The following is an 18529-nucleotide window of genomic DNA, read 5'->3' as shown; positions in this document are numbered from 1 at the left end:
CATAGTAAAATAATTAAATTTATAATAAATATTATTAAACTTATTTAATAGTATAATAATTTTTTTATAAAATACTAAATATATATTTTTATACATAATAATTAATTTCTAATACGCACGTAAGGTAATTAATTTTATATATGTGACGGATTTGTCACATTCAAATTGAAAATGCAAAAAACCATTAAAAAAGGGAAAATAATAATGAAATTATGTACATTCCTTTGACTAGTGATGTTGGCGAAAGATTAATTATTGCAATACGTAATTGGGGTTTGAGTGCCAGCAATGCAAGGATTTGGCTTTATTAGCATTACAAAGAGACATTGGAACAAGTGGCCACAAAATTGTATTCCATATGTACCATGACTTTAGGAAGGTAAACTAAATCCCTTTAATTGAACCATTTTGTGTGATTTTAATTGATGCACTGAGTGCTTCACGGTTCATGCCTTCAGCCACTAAAATATTGTTGTGTCTTCAACTTCGCTAACAGTTAGGCCCCAACATGTACCCTTTAATTTCTTCCCTTACCTTATTAATTATCCCATCACCATAACCACCTTTCATTTTGGTCTTTTAATTTGGCCTCGCTTGCTCCATATAAATATAATATCCTTCATGCTTATTATACACGTTCTCAAAAATAGTTTTAATTGTATTTTGTCATTTTTAAAACATTGTAAATGAAAATAATGACTATGAATATTTTTGTAGAATAGTTTTATTTTTTTTAATTGGTAATGAAATTAAAGAAGAATTTAATTAAATTTCTGGAATTTAAATTGCATTTAAATACTATCTTTAATATAGGAATATATTTTTTCCCATGAATGATTATAAAGTTCTTGTAATTTTTTCCTTAAGAGTAGGAATAAAAAAAAAAAAATATTTATCTCAATCTTAGGAAATCAAAAGAGTAAATCACATACGTAAAATATAAAATTATCATAAGATTTAAATTGTAAAATAATTTGATTTAGCAAAAATTTTGCAATTTTATTTAAATTTTATAAAATTTTATCTTATCACTACTATTTATTTTGCGGTGGTCAAAAACCGTCGCTATTCGACTTGAAAACTGCTGCTATCTTTTGGAATTCTTGTAGTGATTTTAGTTACTATGTTTATTTTGTGCTTTTGAAGTTATATCTAAAAAAATAGAATTCAAAAAACATTCTTATTTACACAAATCTCAACCTAATCAACTTTTAATAAATTAATTAATCGCCATTAAGCCAACATTATATTTTTAAAAAATGTTGCAAGACAATTGAAGTATTTGTCCACAAAATCCACAATTAAAAGCAAGAGCACATGGTTGAGATTGATCACTTTGTTACACAATTCTCCCCCATTCAATGTATGATATTTTTTCCTATGAATTTTGGCCACTTTCCTAGTCCAAAATCTTGGACCCATTTAGAGCCTTGTAAAACAAGTGGCCATTCACGGATACATAACATAAGCATCACACAGGAGCAAGAACCCTAATTCCATGCAATTTGATTGTGGACAAACTCAATGTACACATCACATGCATGCTTTTGCTTAATTGCTTCCACTTAAAAGTAGGCACAGTTTCAGTACCATAATTAAAGAAATTGTCTCTCCCTATGTTGGAAATTTCATTCCACTATATAAAGGAGTACAAATTAAATCCCTTACCATATCCCATATCACTTATTAGTCTCTCAACATATTCTTCTCCATATAGTTATTCACCATCAAAGATGATTAGTACCAAGAAAATGATCCAAATTGCAAGTAAGTGGCAGAGACAAGCTGCAAGGCAGAGGAAGAGGATCCAATGGCGAAAGGGTCAAGAAAATTGTGTGTCGAAAGAGGAAGGGTTCGGCGGCGCGTGGGTGACGAAGGCAGAGAAGGGTCACTTTGTTGTGTATAGCACAGATAAGAGGCGATTCGTGCTTCCATTGGTGTATTTGAGCAACAAAATCTTCATAGAGCTATTCAAGTTGGCTGAAGAAGAATTTGGTCTATGTAGCAATGTGCCTCTAATGTTGCCATTTGATGCAACACTAATTGAATACGTAATTACCTTGGTAGAAGGGAGTGTAGCTAAGGATCTTGAGGAAGCTCTCTTGATTTCAATTGCAAATCGTCGATGCTACTCATATTTTGATGTTAATCATCATGAATTATATAATAACAATAGCCAGCAATGGTTATGCAGTTTTTGAAGTTTATATTTGTGACTACATAATAATTGTCTTTGTGTCTTTTTTTTTTTCCTTTCCATTTATGCTAAGCTATTCATTTTTTTATATGCTATCGGTTGAGAAATTTTTATATGGGACCATACTTTGGAATATCGACACACTCGAATGGTGTTACAAAAGGAAACAACTTTAGAGATTTAATTTTGTTTTAGAGAAGGTGCGAATCAAAACAAGATTTATTAAAATCGAACTAGAACTCATGAAATGATTAGGAAAAATCAGTCAAGTAATTATTGAATTGGATAAATCATTTATCTGATCAAATATTTAGTCAAAATATCAAATTTTTGTCACTCAGACTGATTAATAAGCAACCACCTTAATAAATAATAATTCATTTGAACCGCGCATAATGATGTCAACAAACTCTTACTATAAGTAGTGGAAGTGTTTCAATGTCACTTGATTAACGATAATATTGATTTTCCACGTGTGAAATACATTGAATTATGGTTGCCACAATGGGCTGACCCATCCACAAACTCTTACTACTAAATGAAATGTTTCAAGACCAAATATGAAATGGGCTTTGGCCCATTACACTTTTGTAATAAGAGTTTAGAGTAGTAGTCTATTTCTGACCCAACAAAAGTGGTCTACCAGTTTTTGGTGAGTTGATGAACCAACAGAGCTGTTTTCTAAATAAATCAAACTTTAGTACATCCAATTATTTAATGTGCAACTACTATTTTTATTGACTGCGTGAATAGTCATTCAAAATGAAGGATGTAATTATACGATTGTATAAAATATTTTATATTGTTATTATATCAAAATTAAATTCATAAATAAAAATAAAATATCTTATAAAAATATTCACCAATTTTTTTTTTATAAAAATATGGGTTGGACTAATAGTTCTCTTATGTAATATGAATTTTAATGACTAACACCGAAATATTCTCATGTTTTCAATTTTCTTTTCAATTTGAACTTTAAAATAACTTTTTTCTTTCTTTCAAAAGAATAAAGAAAACCAGAAAGAACATATGTTTTTGCAGTAATGATATTTTTGGGGTTTGGGCCATAAATAATTTGTTTTGTATTATACCTGCGAATGACAGGCTATTGGACTTGTGTTCGTTCAAACTTTTTTAAGACGACAAAAGAAATATCTGTCCAAAAAAGAGAAAAAAAAAAGAAACACTTTATTTTTTCTTCTTTTTTGATGCTATTCTCTTTTGGATTGTCGAATTTCTTGTATATTTCAAATGTAATAATAAAAATTGTTCTGTTTTGGATTGTCAAATTTTTTGTATATTTTAAATGTAATAATAAAAATTTTGAGAAAGAAATTTTTAAGGGTAAATATTGTTTTGGTCTCTAACATTTAGGGTTTGAATTGAAACTGTCCCTGATGTAATTTTTTATTTAAAATCATCTTTAATATTGTATTTGATTTTAAAATTGCAGGGGAGAGAAAGAAAAAAGGAAAAGGACGCGAGGGGAGGAAGGAAAAGGAAAATGATGTGAGGGGAGGGGGAAGGAAAGAAGAAGAGGGGGAAGGGGGACGACGATGGCGAAGTTTGGAGCCGCCGTCGGAAATCAAAGCTCGCGAGGGAGAGAGGACACGTGAGCCAGGGAGAGAGCTCGCCGTCGCGCTTCGCCACTGCCGCTGTCGCTACCGACCTTGCCGCCATTTCGCGTTCTCGCTACTGCATTTCTTCGATTCTGCTTTTGCTTCGGCTTCTACTTCTTATTCGGTTTCTGCTTCTACTTCCGATTTTGCTTTTGCGTCTGCTTCTCTGTTTCTACTTCTATTTCTGTTTCTATTTCTGCTTCTATTTCTGTTTTTAATTCTGATTTTAATTTGTTATTTTTGTTGTGATAAGAATGACAAATAGATGCGCATTAATGATACCGGCAACTGAAGTTTTCAAGAGAGAGAGTTGAGATTATTATGTAAACCAACTTTAATAAAAGTTGAATTTCTACAACTATAAATAAGGCTCCATTGCCTTACGTACAAGATACAAGCAATAAAAACAATAGTTTCTCTCTTATACTATTATCTCTCTTTCATACTATTCTCTTTCTTATATACTTTAATATTATTAAATATATTAATTATATCTACTATATTGATATAGTAATTCTATTAAATATTACTACTTGAGTTATTTAATTATATTTCCATATTTTTTATTTGTTACTTCTTCTTTATTTATTTAGTTATTCTACAATAATTTTTTAATTTTATTGTTGTTGTGAATTGATTTTGTTGTTGAATTTGAATAATGTGTTCCTGTTGGTGTTCTTGAATCTGATTATTGGTATTTGGTAGGAGTAAGGGATGAAATGGTGATGTGGTAAAGGTAAATAGGTGATAATAGTGGAAGGTAATTTTGTCCGTAAAAAGTCAAAAAGACGATTTTAAAATCAAATACAACATTAAGGACAATTCTAAATAAAAAATTATGTCAGAAACGATTTTAATTTTAACTTTAAACATTAAGGACCAAAACAATACTTACCTCAAATCTTTATTTCTTCCGGGCTTCCAGTAGCTTCTTTCTTTCCTCCTCTTGTTTTTTTTTTCTCATTTTTTTCCTTCTAATTTTGCTGTAAGGGTTAAGTTTATTATAAGAACATCATTTTGAGGCACGTAACATTATTAAACTTATTGTGTTTAGATGCGATGATTTTTTGAAAATAAATTATTTTTATTTATATTACGATTGGTTGTCTATATAAAATTTTATATTTATTGTTGTATTTGCTAGTGAATGAGCTTTTTCAATTATTTATTGAGGTATAAATTTCTGTTGAAAATTATCTTCATAAAATATTGGTTACTCACTATAAAACTAATAATAAAATAATTTTTCATTATCATCATTCATTATCCAATTTTATACTGTTGGATATCCATTTTGAAATCCGTCAAGGTGTCAATACCACGTGCTAGTTTTATATTAAAATCAGGTTTTTTTATTAAAATAAGTAAGAAAAATACATTATTTCCTCAAATACGCATGATACAATTTATTTGCTGGAATACGCAGCTCCATTTCACGTTAGGCAGCCACGAAATGGAATTTGCCCCCATCTCACTACAACCGCCGACGAAATGGGCCAAAGAAGTCCAACTCATGGTCAGCGCCCAAGAAATGGACATGTCAAGGTAAGCGCCCGTGAAATGGGCCAATTCCTTGCTGGTACAAACGAATTGGACCCGGCTGACATTTTTGGCGGGGTTGACGCGAAAAGGACACACTTCAGTTGTACTCCACACGAAATGGAGCCAGGAATTCACTATAAAAAGGGGCTCGGAGGACAGTTCGCAAACATGGTTGAAAATTTTTTATTTCTCACCGAAAGATTCATCTGAAGCAACTCTCTCCTCTCTCATCTCTATGTTTTTTCTTTCTTTCTAAAATTCTGTGTTTGTTATTTTGATGTGCCTATGGCCACCGAAAATGTGTACATTGTGTTATATCCTAATGGAGAAATATATGTTACATCTGAAGGTGTTACATTCGTTTGTGATGATCCACTGTGGATAATGATCCCGCTGCAGTCATCTTTGGAAGAGCTGAAGAATGTGATCCTGGTGAATACCGGTCTAGTTGGAAAAAAGGAAATCACGAAGTTGACTTACAGAATGCCAGTTGCAGTGGCCAACTCGTTTACGTATCAGAAAATGCAGATTAAATCTGACCAACAAGTTTCGATGATGTTTTCTTATCATCGGAGCATTGGAAGTATTTATTCGCTGGAGCTTTGTTTGTGTCTCCAAGATCTTGGAGGAAGCTCCTCTAGTTCCAATAATGTGGTGAATCATGTGGTGCAACCTGGAAATTTCGTTGCCTCGGATTTGATGCCATTCCAGGAGATTGTTAGAGCTCCCAGTCCCACGTTCAACGCCTTTGTCACGCACGGACAGATTGGAGGAAATCGTTGTACACGTCCTCCCCCTTGTAACCGAGTTGCATCACCAGAAGGTATTGGTGGTGGGTTGGCAGACACTTCTGACGAAGATGAGATCGAAGATGATAGTGGGGAAGAAGCAGAAGTGGTTCCTGAAACCCAACCCGTTTACCGTGACAAGGATATTCTGAGTCGGGTTGAATCGGTTGGTGGGTCAAGCGGTACTCCAGGCCACTATCTGTCCCTAAATCTTGGTGCAATGGGTTCGGCGACTGCTGAAGACACACCTAGCAACTATGCTTTGTCTGGTGAGATGGAGCTCGAGGTCGGTCTAAAATTTCTCAATAGAGAAACTGCCATGCTTGCCGTAAAGAACTACAACATTCGTAGAGGTGCAGAATACAAGGTTGTAGAGTCGGATCAAGCTAGGTATGTATGTCGATGCAAGTAGTTTGGGGACCAATGCCGTTGGTCGGTTCGAGTTGCCAAGACAAGGGCATCCAGATTTTGGATGATTCGAAAATACGAAGGGCCTCACAGTTGTCTGGCAACCTCAATGTCACAAGATCATGCTCAACTTGATAGCGACGTCATCTGCCACCATATACACCCCATGGTACAAGCAGATGCTACTATTTGCGTAAAGGTGCTGCAAGGTTCAGTGGAATCAGCATACGGGTACAAGGTTTCTTACAAGAAGGTATGGCATGCGAAGCAGAAGACAATTGCGAAGATTTATGGTGATTGGGATGAGTCATATGACCAGTTGCGCAGATATTTCAACGCACTGCAAGCTTTCATTCCAGGTAACATAGTCCATTGAAAGTTTTGTCAATTGTTAGGTTTGAGTCCTCAATGCATGATCCTAATTAAGCCTGGTCGTGTCAGGTACAATTGTTGACCTCCAAACCCGCCCGAACTATGTCGGCAACACATTGGACCGTCAAAGTGTTGTGTTCCATCAGGTTTTTTGGTCTTTTCCGTCGTGTGTTGAAGGTGTCGATATTCAACGGAGGGTTCGGCGGTCCTTGTCTTCCTCTAAATTGACGCAATACCCTGTCGGTATTTAGAATCTCGATCCACCGGAATAATATTAAAGGTACAACCGAGTGGTAGAAGTCTCCATGACGGTGACCAAGAAATTCAGCAGGCACTCTCGACAGAATACGAGGATCCATGTACGGCATCCAATTAAACTGCAAAAAACGCACAATAACGTAAACAAGGTATTAAAGGCATCTCCATATCTAAAAAGCAAATAGAACATAAACCGCACCTCGTCCACCTGAAGGTTGTCCAACCTTAGGCGGTGCCTGAGGAGGCGTTGCTCAGCATAGTCATTGTGTCCCTTCTTTCCTTCCCACCTGATGGAAGGCTAGCACGTGCAAATAAACCATAAAGTAAACAGCGAAGGCAAATTTATGATGTAACTAAAGCTAGAAGGATATGAAAAAAATTACCACACCTAGTAGCTAACGGAAAAGTATGCAGAGTCGTCACATCTGGTGCCCAGAACGATAGCCTGTAATAAATCCACGACATTAATAAAGTATGACAGCTACCCATACCTTCGACGGTATAATCTGTTGCCAAGCACATGGCTCGATACAACCAGCAAAGACATGCGCTCCCCCAACTATAACTGTTGATAGCATCAAAATCGGCAAGCAAAGGTAGGTAGCGTACATGAACTGTGTTGTTGGCCTTGTCTGGTAATAGCACGCCGCCCAACAAATACAGAATGTAACAACGTGCATACTGGATCATGACATCATCCGCAGCATCCAGCGGCATCTGCTGAAGACGACTTCTGATCCACTTCAGCCTTATGTTATACTTAGTTGTCCCAACATGTCCGGATGGTACATCACCAAGTAGCTCTTCGCACCATTGCCATATATCTCTCTGGTGAAACTTGCTCCATGACCTAAGAGTTCCACTAACAGGCTCGCCATCAATGGGTAACCCTAACTGCATAGCCACATCCTCTAGTGTTATGCTACACTCACCCCACGGCAGGTGAAACGTGTGCGTCTCAGGTCGCCATCGTTCAACAAATGCACTTATCAACGGATTGTCATACTCAAAACGCCTTATTAAGGACGCATAATAGAATCCTGCTCGTCGTAAATAAGGTTCAAGTCTCTGCCGCCTGAGATCCATGCTTGGATCCACCGGCTCCGACGTGAAAACATCAACAAGTGTGCCATGCGGCGTCAGAATACGTGCGGGCTGCAACACCGAAACGGAGATGCCACACTTGAGTTTATACTACCAAATATTAAATAATGATATACACTAATAACAATATTAACCACACATGACACTTACCTTATGAATCAAATGTGCGGCAATATGGACTTCGCCTAACCGATTAAGATTTTCTTCCACGTTCATACCACTACCATCCCCGATGTCTCACTTGTATATTCAAGCCACAATACAAAAACATTAGCCAAAACCCACTTTTCTTTTTCCAACCCTCTTCCACCGTTTGCATTATCCAACCCTCTCTTCCACTATTTTTCACTGCATGGAATACTTGGTCCCCTCCCCCCCCCTTAAATACACAAACCATTTCAGCATCCCCAACCTTGCCTCCCCATGCGACCAATGCATGCTTGTACGGGACTGATGCACTGAAAATTGCAGCTTTCATCGACTCCCCATGCATTTCGTGCCTGCCACCATTGAGATGGCCATTTCGTTGGCGCCGCACGTGAGGTTCCCATTTCGTATATGCCACCCACGCATTGGCTAATTTCGTGGTCGCTTCACTTGAGTTCACCATTTCGCTGCCGCCTGTCCGGATATGGCCCATTTCGTGGCTGCCACAGGGGAGTTAGCTCATGCGCAGGTTTGTCAGTCTTTCTGTAGCCATTTCGTGGCCGATTAAAGTGATATGGGGCCAAAATCCATTTTGTGTATGATTGTTGTGAAATGGTGCTGCGTATTCTGGCAAATATTTTCATCCATGCGTATTTGAAGAATAAATGTATTATTTTTACTTATTTTAATAAAAAAGCCTTAAAATCAGCATGTGTTAGATATGTTAAATTTTTTTCCTTTTAATATTACATGATAAATAAATTAATCATAAATTTTGAACATTCTAATTAAAATATAATATTTTAAAAAATTACTTAAATGAGACTATGGGAGAAATATACGAAAACAAGATAGGAAAAAATAAACGGAAAATAGCAGGACCAGACGAACAATTATGGTAGACATTTTTTGGGGTAAAATAGAACTTACCCTAACCATTTCCCTCACAAACCATGGAAAGTTAGAGGGAAAAAAAATGTCACCACTGGAAGGCTGGAGACATAGAAATTTATTTTTTTTTTCAAAAGTTTTATTGCTATATTTGCTATCGAAAAAAAGAATTTAATTTTAATATATTATTAATGTAAACAATTTTATATGTACATTTAATTATTCAACGTCATATCATTTAAAATAACGAATGTGATTAAATAACTATATAAAAATATATTTTACATTTTTAATATATTAAAATTATATTCATACAAAAAATAAATATTGAAAAAAAACAAGAGAGTTTAAACACACAAGTCCAATAGCCAGTAAAAAATGCAAAAATATATTCTTTTAATTTTGAAGTTAAAAATTGTGGCTATAAACAGTAACAACTGCAAGAAGTTAAGATTACCAAAACATGCAATTTGATAAGGTTAGAAGAAACTAGTTGATAAGGTGGTGGCTAAACTAGCTAAGTTGCAATTTCGATTTGGTTAAAATTAGATAAATTAGCTTAGTTAAAATTTTTGACTTAAAAAAAAATAAGTTACTAACTAATTATAGTTGAAAACAAATTGTACGTAATAATAAAATTAAATTAATATTTATTAATTCGTCATAAATTTGATAAAGTTATACAAAATGACAATTTAAATAAAAAATGATTTGTTTGTTTCTTATATTATTTTTTTCAGCAAATTATATATAAGTGATTAAGATATTTGTTAATCTATATAAAATTTTGCATATAATTAGTAAATAAAAAAGTGAAAAAAAATAATAGTCTCTCTCAGATAAATAATTTTTTTATGAATTTCTATAATATACAAAAAATATTATAGACTTCTTTGTATATTTTAAAAAATTATAATCTTTATTATTCATTTATGATATTTCTGTTATTATTTAAACTGTTTGGCGCAAATTAATTTGGTTATGGAGAAAAGATTGGTGATCAACGTGTATATGAATATATGGTGTGTTATTCATAATTGTGGACTTGTGTTGATCAGAGACCTGCAAAACACAGGTAACGTTTTGGAATAAAAAAACTACAGACCTGCAAAACGCAGGCTGCGATTAGTGAGGGAGGAGAACCAACAAGCGAAACGTGTCCTGCATGTCGATAGGAGCAGAGCCAAACGCAGAATGCATTTGTTAGCTTAACAGAGTCAAACGCAGGTTGCGTTTTGCAGGCTTTCTAGCTGCATGCGCGCCACGTGTACTCTACAGGTGTCTCAACTCGGTGCTTATAAGCGAAAAACGCAGATGGAAGGAAGCAAAGTAAAAACTTAGTTATTGAAGCAAAGTGAAAAATAGTTGAGGGAGAGTGAGGAAGTAAAAATTTGCTGTGAGAAGGAGTTTGTTGAAGAATAAGGGCACGGTATAGGAAAAAAAAAATGATGGTGCGTGATTATACTAAATCAAAAAATATATTATTGAATATTTGGATCATTCTCAATTTTTAAGTAATTTTTTTAATATTTAACAATAAATATATAAATTTATTCGAATTTTATTTATTTGTGTTGTAATTAATAATATTAGAGTTATTAATATTATTGTAACTAATATTATGTTGTTATTTATTTCTCCGATTTAATTTTTGTAAAACGGTTATTATATTATATATTGTTACGAATTTTATGATAATAATAATAATAATATTAATAATAATGTTAACAGTAAATGGTTTTTTTAATAATTCTTACGTAGAAAAAAAAATTATTATGTTTAATACTTTAGTAATATTTTGTAATAATAATTAATATTGTATGTTAATAACAAACCGTTTAGGTTATAGATATTATAATAAATGGTTATTATTATTGTTATATTTGGGTAGTTATTATTATAATTAGAGTGTTGTTATGATTATTTTATAATACTGGTTATGATAGTAAGAATAAGTTATTATTAATTTTTAATAATTAATAATATTGTATAATAAATAATAGATAAATATTTATAATTTTTTAACAATTTATTATTTTGTTTTAATCGATATTATTTAGAACTTAATAATTATCATTTTTTTTGCAGGCTATCAAAAATTTGTTGTCCAGAAAATTGGATCCGCCAGATACCTTTAACGAGATAGTTGCAGCGACATTGGCATGACTGGGTTTCAACACGTTTTGCGAGTAGGCGAAATGAGAGGTCATTCTGCACTACTGAGTGCTTTGGTGGAACGCTGGAGGCCGGAGACTCACATGTTTCATCTTTCGGTCGGTGAAGTGACGGTGACGCTGGAAGATGTTAGCTATATTCTTGGTCTCCCGATTAATGGGGAGGCCGTTACGGGTAGATCAGATAGCAGCCACCAGTTTTTGGTGGAGAACTGCATTGCGTGTTTTGGTCGGGAGCCCGGTCCGGACGATCACGTGTTGGGAAAGGTTAATATTGCTTGGGTCCGGCGGTGCAGAGACACCGAGCCGTGTGATACTCAGGAGTCTCTCGAGCGGTACGTCCGAGCGCACATTTTCTGCGTGCTCGGTACAATTGTATTTCCGGATAAGTCGACCGTTTCACTGAACTCGAAGTTTCTACCGCTACTTCGGGATTTTTCCCGGATTTCAGGGTATAGTTGGGAAGCAGTCAGTCTGGCACACCTATACAGATCGTTGTGTCGTGCCTCACGATACAACTGCAAGAAAATGGATGGCCCACTGATACTGCTTTTTGTTTGGGCGTGGGAGCGTATGCCGTTCCTGGCACCTATACCTCGTGATCAAATCGGCGATATTGGTATTCCACTAGCGCGACCACATATAGTGCACCGGCGAAGACCACGCATCTCACGCGAATCCATCTCATTCAAGTAGCGGGTGGACTTCAGTCTTCCTTTCGTCGCGCGCCTCAATGTCCAGTTGGCGATCACCTTCGCTCCTTCGTATCTATCATATGTAGATGGGTCACCCATTGGAACAAACTCGCATTTGTATACCTTGAAAATTTCAGACATCTTGTACACATCGTGCACGTACACTTGCCAATCGAGACGCTGGTTGGCGCAACATGCAAGCACGTGGCGATATGGGAGTTGCTCGACCTGGAAATGGCTACAGTCACAGTGTCGTTGCGCAAGGTTAACAGTGTAAATGGTACCATCTTGCATTTTGCGAACCTCAAACATCTCGTTGCACCTATTGAACCGGTTGACCACGAAAGCTTTCCTCAACTCTCTTCGTTGCAAATTCTGAATACGTGAATCCGTTGCGGCGACGCTCATGAGCCTCGGTACTCTTCCGAGTGAACAACTCATTCAGCCGATAAAAAGTTGACCGGACAAGGGCAGTGACAGGAAGGTTGTGTGCACCCTTCAGGACAGAATTTATGCACTCTACCAAGTTTGTCGTCATATGTCCTCAACGATGACCACCATCGAATGCCAACACTCATCTCTCAACACCGATCTCATCGCACCATTGAGTATATGCCTCACCCCATTCTTTAAGCCTTTGGTAGTTTTTGTTGTACTCCTGTTCCGTCCTAGAATAGCCTGTTCAACAAACCATTTAATCATAAGCAGATGCCACAAATTTACTATGAATAGAACCATAACAGCGATTTGAAATACCTGTGTTCACCACGAGCTTATGAAAATATGGAGTTTTGAACCTCCTTAATAAGTTGGACCCGATGTGCTTGATGCAGTACATGTGCCACGCCTTTGGTGGTGACTATGCACCGTTACTGCGAGCTATTGCAGTGTCGATGGAGGTATGGCGGTCAAAAATAATACCCACACCATCAATGGTAACAATATATCTCCTCAAATTGGTTAAGAAAAACTCCCACGCGTCTGCTGTCTCGCCCTCGACAATTGCAAATGCAATAGGTACAATGTTTTGATTTTCATCTTGTGCAACCGCTACCAGAAGTGCTCCTTTATATTTTCCGTATAGGTGCGTGCCATCAACTGCACCAATGGCTTGCAGTGTCTGAATGCTACAATACACGGATAGAAGCTCCAAAAAATGCGGTGTAGAACTCTTACACCTTGAACCTCCTCACTCTCACGGTAAATAGGGAGCGTTTTAATTTGAACACGAGACCTTGGCATCTTCACTGTCATTGCTTTCAACCATACTAGCAGAATCTGGTAAGAAACTTCCCAATCACCGAAAATTTTTGCAACAGCTTTCTGCTTTGCCAACCAAGCCTTGCAGTAACTCACAGTATAGTTGAACCTACCTTGAACTTCTGCAATAACAGACTTCACCTTTATCGAGGGATCTGCTTCGACCAACGGCCTAATGGCATCTGCAATTGTGTCTGAGTCCAACTTGGCATGATCTTGTGAAATCGTGCCCATGGTGCACGTGTGCTTGCCATTGTATCTCCTGATTTCCCAACAAGCTTTTTTTCGAATCAAACTAGCTCGGATAAGCCAGTCGCACCCTGCACCATACCCCTTGCATTTCGCATAGAATGTCTGCGGCTCAGACTCATACACAGTGTAATCAACTCCTCTAGAGATGGTGTAGCTTTTGATTGCAGATATAACTGACTCTCTCGAACTAAATTTCATTCCGACACTAAACTCGCCATCTTCCACCGCAACGTTGCCTTCACCCTACGACATGCGCACCGCCATCAGTCAAACAAGGCAAATAAAATAAACACTATAGAAAACTTCAGTTAATAATTATGACATACCTGTATTCGCATACTCAGGAAATTCTGGAGCATGCATGGCTTCGAGATCTAGAGTCTGCATAAAAGACGGATCACCAAACGGGTGCTGGCTTACAATCGCATTTGCTTCATCTTGCACCGCTGGATTGCCTGCCAAGTCTCCGTCATCGTTTTCTTCATCGACTTCATAGTTAGCTTCGAATTCGTCTTCACTGTCATTATTATCTTCTTCCCAATCTATATCCCCGAGCTCATCAATATTGATCTCATCGTCGACCATACTCATCCCCGACTGCTGTTCAAACTCAACGTACAGCTCTATCATCGGCATGTGAGATCGGGTTTGTTGATAAATATACAACATCTGCTGCATACTGGCATCGTCAGTGATGGGTATTATTTGAAACTGTATTAACCCACCAAATACTTGCACAGGAATTCTGTATAAAAGATTGCTCACCCTTTTCAAAATGTAGCTTTGAATGTTATTACAAAGACCATTTTGCAACTCAACAAAACCCATGGTACATGGAATGACAAATGACAACGGACATTCACAAACAAAAGTCCTTCATGTGTGTTTGTTATAACCTTGCCGTTATAATATACTCGCAAGTTTGCAACTCCTTCCATAACTTCAGCTTTAACTAACTCTATTTTTTTGACACAGTTATCTGCCAAAAAAACACCACACTAAGGACTTTATACAAAAAAGAACAAGAGGAGAAGTGAAGATGAAGATGAACATCACCGAACTTCATATTTATAGGCAAACTTGTGGATTTAAATATTATTTTGTGTACAAAATGCAACCTGCGTTTTGGAGTTTCCAAGAAAAAAATTATGACACTAACAAAACGCAAGTTACGTTTTGTGGGCTTCAAAATTTTTTTTTTCTAACTTAGTAAAACACAACTTATGTTTAATATTAAACCGAAATAAAAAAAAAAAACCCAAAACATAAGTTACGTTTGGTGTAATTTACGTTTTGTCTCTAATCCATAACAGTATAATATTTTGGTAGGACTCCATTTCATGGTGTTACACCATAAGTTTCTCCATTTGCCAAAAAATGAGCCACTTTTTGGTTCAATTCTATTTATTTTTATCAACAAATTTAAATCACGATATTCTGCTCTATTAATTCTGATACCCAATATAGTCAGGGGTTGTCTTTTACTTGCTGCCAAATTAAAAAGAAGAAGTGACAATACATGCTAATGGATATATACGTCGTTAATCTTTAAAAAATCTTTTAACAAATTGGAAAAAAATCAATTAATAAAGTAATAAAATGATATATTAATTATTATTAAATTTATAATTTTTATAACATATAATTTTTTAATCTTAATTTAAGAATTATTAAATTTTTATTTTATTTTTTACCAACTTTTTTCATTTTAAAAAAGTTAAAATCCAACAAGGCTATTGGGCAAACCTACTCTCCTGTTCAGCTATATATAGAAACTATCCCTTTATAGTTGAATACGCGTGCTGCATATATCAAGAGGAAGTATTTTTGTTTATTTTCATGCTAGGTAAATTAAAACAATGTGAAGAACGATAGAGAACACAAATATAACCATAAATTAAGAGTGGATGCGCATCTATGACATCTTTGAGAGCATCAAAATCTTTTCGGAAGAATTATCTTAGCCTGCTGGCATTGTTTAAAATTATATTCGCCTTTCTTAATTTCATTTTTTTATTTCTAAAATACCTTATCCTCGACACTGAATAATTTTGTTCAAAATAATAGAGAAAATTATATATATAGATGAAATAGGACAAAACAATAGAGTTTTGTGTGGGGTTGAGATCCCTTGCACACATAATTTAGATTGAGTGTTAGGTCTAGTTGGTTGTTGTAAGAGAAAAAAAGATACAACAATGTTAGGGAATTAAGATAGTCCAATCAACAATAAATTAACAAATATTTTTAAATTATATTTTATATTAATTAATAATATTAATTGTCATTAATTAGTTGTTATTTAAATTTTTTTAAAAGATATAAAATTAATGATTATTAATTATCTCTTCTTATTCTAATTCACCTTTTACTATTTATTATGTAAATACTAATTTCTTTCTAAAAAAACTTCGAAACTCTAAAAATAAAAAGTACCAAAACATAAAATAAAGAATCATTCAAATCTTAAAGAAATAACATACAAAATATAAGAAAAAGAATCATCCAAAACTAATAAAAAGAATCATCCAAATCCTAAAAAAAACATACAAAACATAGGAAAAAGAATCGTTCAAAACTAATAAAAATAATCATCCGAAATGTAGAAAAAAAACATAAAAAACTAGTTAAAAAAATCATTCAAAACTAAATGAGTCGCGAGCAATGGGGAGTCGCGAGCGGCAAGGGTGCGTCGGGTGAACGATGGAAAGTCACGATGAGACGCGAGGAGGGTGAAGTAGTAGAAGCGCGATGGTGGCTGTCTTTCCTGTGCGAACGGCAGATGAGGTGGCGGAAAAAGATGCAAGAACGACCGGCGATAGCACGCGAGGATGAAACCGCGGCAGCGTGGGACATATGGAAGAAGGATTAGGATTTGTGGTTTTATGTGGTGAATAATGAATGAAAGTGAAAATAAATTAGGATAAGTTTCGATTCAAAAATATCATTAATATCAATTAATCAAATTTTGAATTTGAAAAAATAATTTAAAATTAATCGTTATTAATTGAGTTGTGCAATTGTTGACTGATGGACACTTGACTCTCTATACTTCTGATATATAGGTGAAAAGGACAAAATATAATTAGGTAATAAACATGGAGTGACAATGATAAATACCTAATTCGATTTCTATTTTTTTTTAAGATAAAGTGATTTTTGTCAAAAATAAAAATATTTTGAATCTTACCAAAATTATTTTGGAATAATATAATTATTTCATTAAAAATTGTTAAATAATAACAAATATTAATATTGTAGAACTTTTATTTATAATTTATGAGTGTTTTAAATCTACACAAAATACTTTTTTACAATATAATTAACTATATCATCACTACGCTATCACTATTTTTTTATCATTATCGTCATCGATTAAGCGTCATTATCACTATTTCTACTATTTTAATTATGCAATTATATTTTATTATTATTTTTTCTATTATTTCAATAGTTTTTATAAATTCTTAAAAACAAAAATTTAAAGATAAGAAATGAAACGGCGGGAAACAATAAGTTAGTTAATGAAAGAAACGATAAAAGCTACAACCAAATTGATCGAATACACGTACATTAAAATATTTAAAAGAAAATAATGTTAGTTGAGACATCAAGCGTAAGCGGTAAAGTCTCACATAAGTGAAAATGAATTCAGTAAGTAATAAATATGAGTTAAACTCAAAATGAACGTTGAAAGGGAGTCATTTAAATAAAGACATTTTAAATATCTTTTTTTAAATATATTTTTTATTAATTAAAATTTAACATATATAATTGATTAAGTCGTATTATTTTTGTTAAAATTAGGTTACACAAATTAATTTAACCGAAAAAATAAAAAATTAAATTTTAAATCGGTCTAAATTAATATTATTTTTTATGAAAAATAACTACAATACATTTATTATAAAAAATAATTAAAATACTCCTATTAATTTTGAAAACTCTAAATCTTAACCTATAATGGTAGAAAAGTAAAAGACTAGAATTTATGATTTTTAAAATTAATGTATATAATAAGAGTATTTTAGTCATTTTTTATAATAAAGATATTGTAATCATTTTCTATACAAAATAATATTAATTTAGACTGATTCAAAATTTGATTCACTATTTTTTTTATCAAATTAATTTATCTGACCTAATTTTGATAAAAATAACATAGTTTAGTCGATTATATTTGTTAAATTTTAATTACTAAAAAATATCTTTAAAAAAAGACGTTTTAGACGTCTTTATTTAAGTGGCTCCCGTCTTAAAATTATTGGTAGCATACTGGCATGTACTAAAAAAAAATTTAGATTCCAACTCAAGTAATTTAGTCTTCAAAATTCTAAAAGTGGCATCACGTCACCTCTTTTTTTTCAATCTCAAATTATTTTCAGTTTACGAGTTTAATCTAGGTCCACTAAAATAAATCACACATTTGTTTGGCACATTAGAGGTGATGATTATTCTGGGTCACGAATTTGATTGCTTTGATGGCAGGACCGCCACTAATATAGAACAATAATCTTCAATTGAAAGTTATTGCAACCAAATAAATGAGACAAAGCACGGAACTAATTTTTAGTTGGTTAATAATTTAATATTAATTAATTTTAGACTTTAAATTTATAATTATAATTTAAAATATACACATTAAAATAAGTTAAATTATATATATATATATATATATTCATACACAAACATATAATAATTGATTTTAATAAATGTACAAATAATATTTTTAAACAATTTAATATCAAGACTAATTTATTTAACGAAATAAGAGTTTAAAAATGATTAAAAACTAAAGTATGTAGCTGAAAATAGTCTA

At 33.9% G+C, this 18529-nt stretch overlaps 4 protein-coding genes across 4 annotated transcripts; 2 read left to right on the top strand and 2 right to left on the bottom strand.

Moving 5' to 3' along the window:
- Positions 1–1733: 1733 nt before the first annotated feature.
- Positions 1734–2201, top strand: LOC107477309 (auxin-responsive protein SAUR64-like). Its single transcript, XM_016097298.2, has one exon. It carries the CDS (start codon positions 1734–1736, stop codon positions 2199–2201), a length of 468 nt encoding a protein of 155 aa, XP_015952784.2.
- A 3445-nt stretch (positions 2202–5646) lies between these two features.
- Positions 5647–6933, top strand: LOC107477298 (uncharacterized). The gene is made up of 2 exons (XM_021136641.2): positions 5647–6539; positions 6651–6933. The coding sequence occupies exons 1-2, from the start codon at positions 5647–5649 to the stop codon at positions 6931–6933; spliced, it is 1176 nt and encodes a 391-aa protein (XP_020992300.2).
- A 5172-nt stretch (positions 6934–12105) lies between these two features.
- LOC107477297 (uncharacterized) lies at positions 12106–12639 on the bottom strand. Its single transcript, XM_016097289.1, has one exon. It carries the CDS (start codon positions 12637–12639, stop codon positions 12106–12108), a length of 534 nt encoding a protein of 177 aa, XP_015952775.1.
- Positions 12640–12772: 133 nt separating this feature from the next.
- Positions 12773–14538, bottom strand: LOC107477296 (uncharacterized). Its single transcript, XM_016097287.1, has 4 exons — positions 14037–14538; positions 13433–13946; positions 13066–13325; positions 12773–12876 (listed from the first exon to the last, which is right to left on the bottom strand). Exons 1-4 carry the CDS (start codon positions 14536–14538, stop codon positions 12773–12775), a joined length of 1380 nt encoding a protein of 459 aa, XP_015952773.1.
- Between the last annotated feature and the right edge of the window lie 3991 nt (positions 14539–18529).

Source organism: Arachis duranensis, chromosome 3, assembly GCF_000817695.3.
Source record: "Arachis duranensis cultivar V14167 chromosome 3, aradu.V14167.gnm2.J7QH, whole genome shotgun sequence".
Taxonomy (NCBI): Eukaryota; Viridiplantae; Streptophyta; class Magnoliopsida; order Fabales; family Fabaceae; genus Arachis; species Arachis duranensis.
This window is presented reverse-complemented; position numbering and strand designations above follow the sequence as displayed.

Coding starts and splice junctions, on each gene's coding strand:
- LOC107477309 (XM_016097298.2), top strand. CDS start 1,734: ATGATTAGTACCAAGAAAATGATCCAAATTGCAAGTAAGTGGCAGAGA.
- LOC107477298 (XM_021136641.2), top strand. CDS start 5,647: ATGGCCACCGAAAATGTGTACATTGTGTTATATCCTAATGGAGAAATA. Junction 6,540..6,650: donor GTAGAGTCGGATCAAGCTAG/GTATGTATGTCG, acceptor AGGGCCTCACAG/TTGTCTGGCAACCTCAATGT.
- LOC107477297 (XM_016097289.1), bottom strand. CDS start 12,639: ATGAGTTGTTCACTCGGAAGAGTACCGAGGCTCATGAGCGTCGCCGCA.
- LOC107477296 (XM_016097287.1), bottom strand. CDS start 14,538: ATGGGTTTTGTTGAGTTGCAAAATGGTCTTTGTAATAACATTCAAAGC. Junction 13,947..14,036: donor TCCTGAGTATGCGAATACAG/GTATGTCATAAT, acceptor CGTAGGGTGAAG/GCAACGTTGCGGTGGAAGAT. Junction 12,877..13,065: donor TGCAATAGCTCGCAGTAACG/GTGCATAGTCAC, acceptor TTTGTTGAACAG/GCTATTCTAGGACGGAACAG.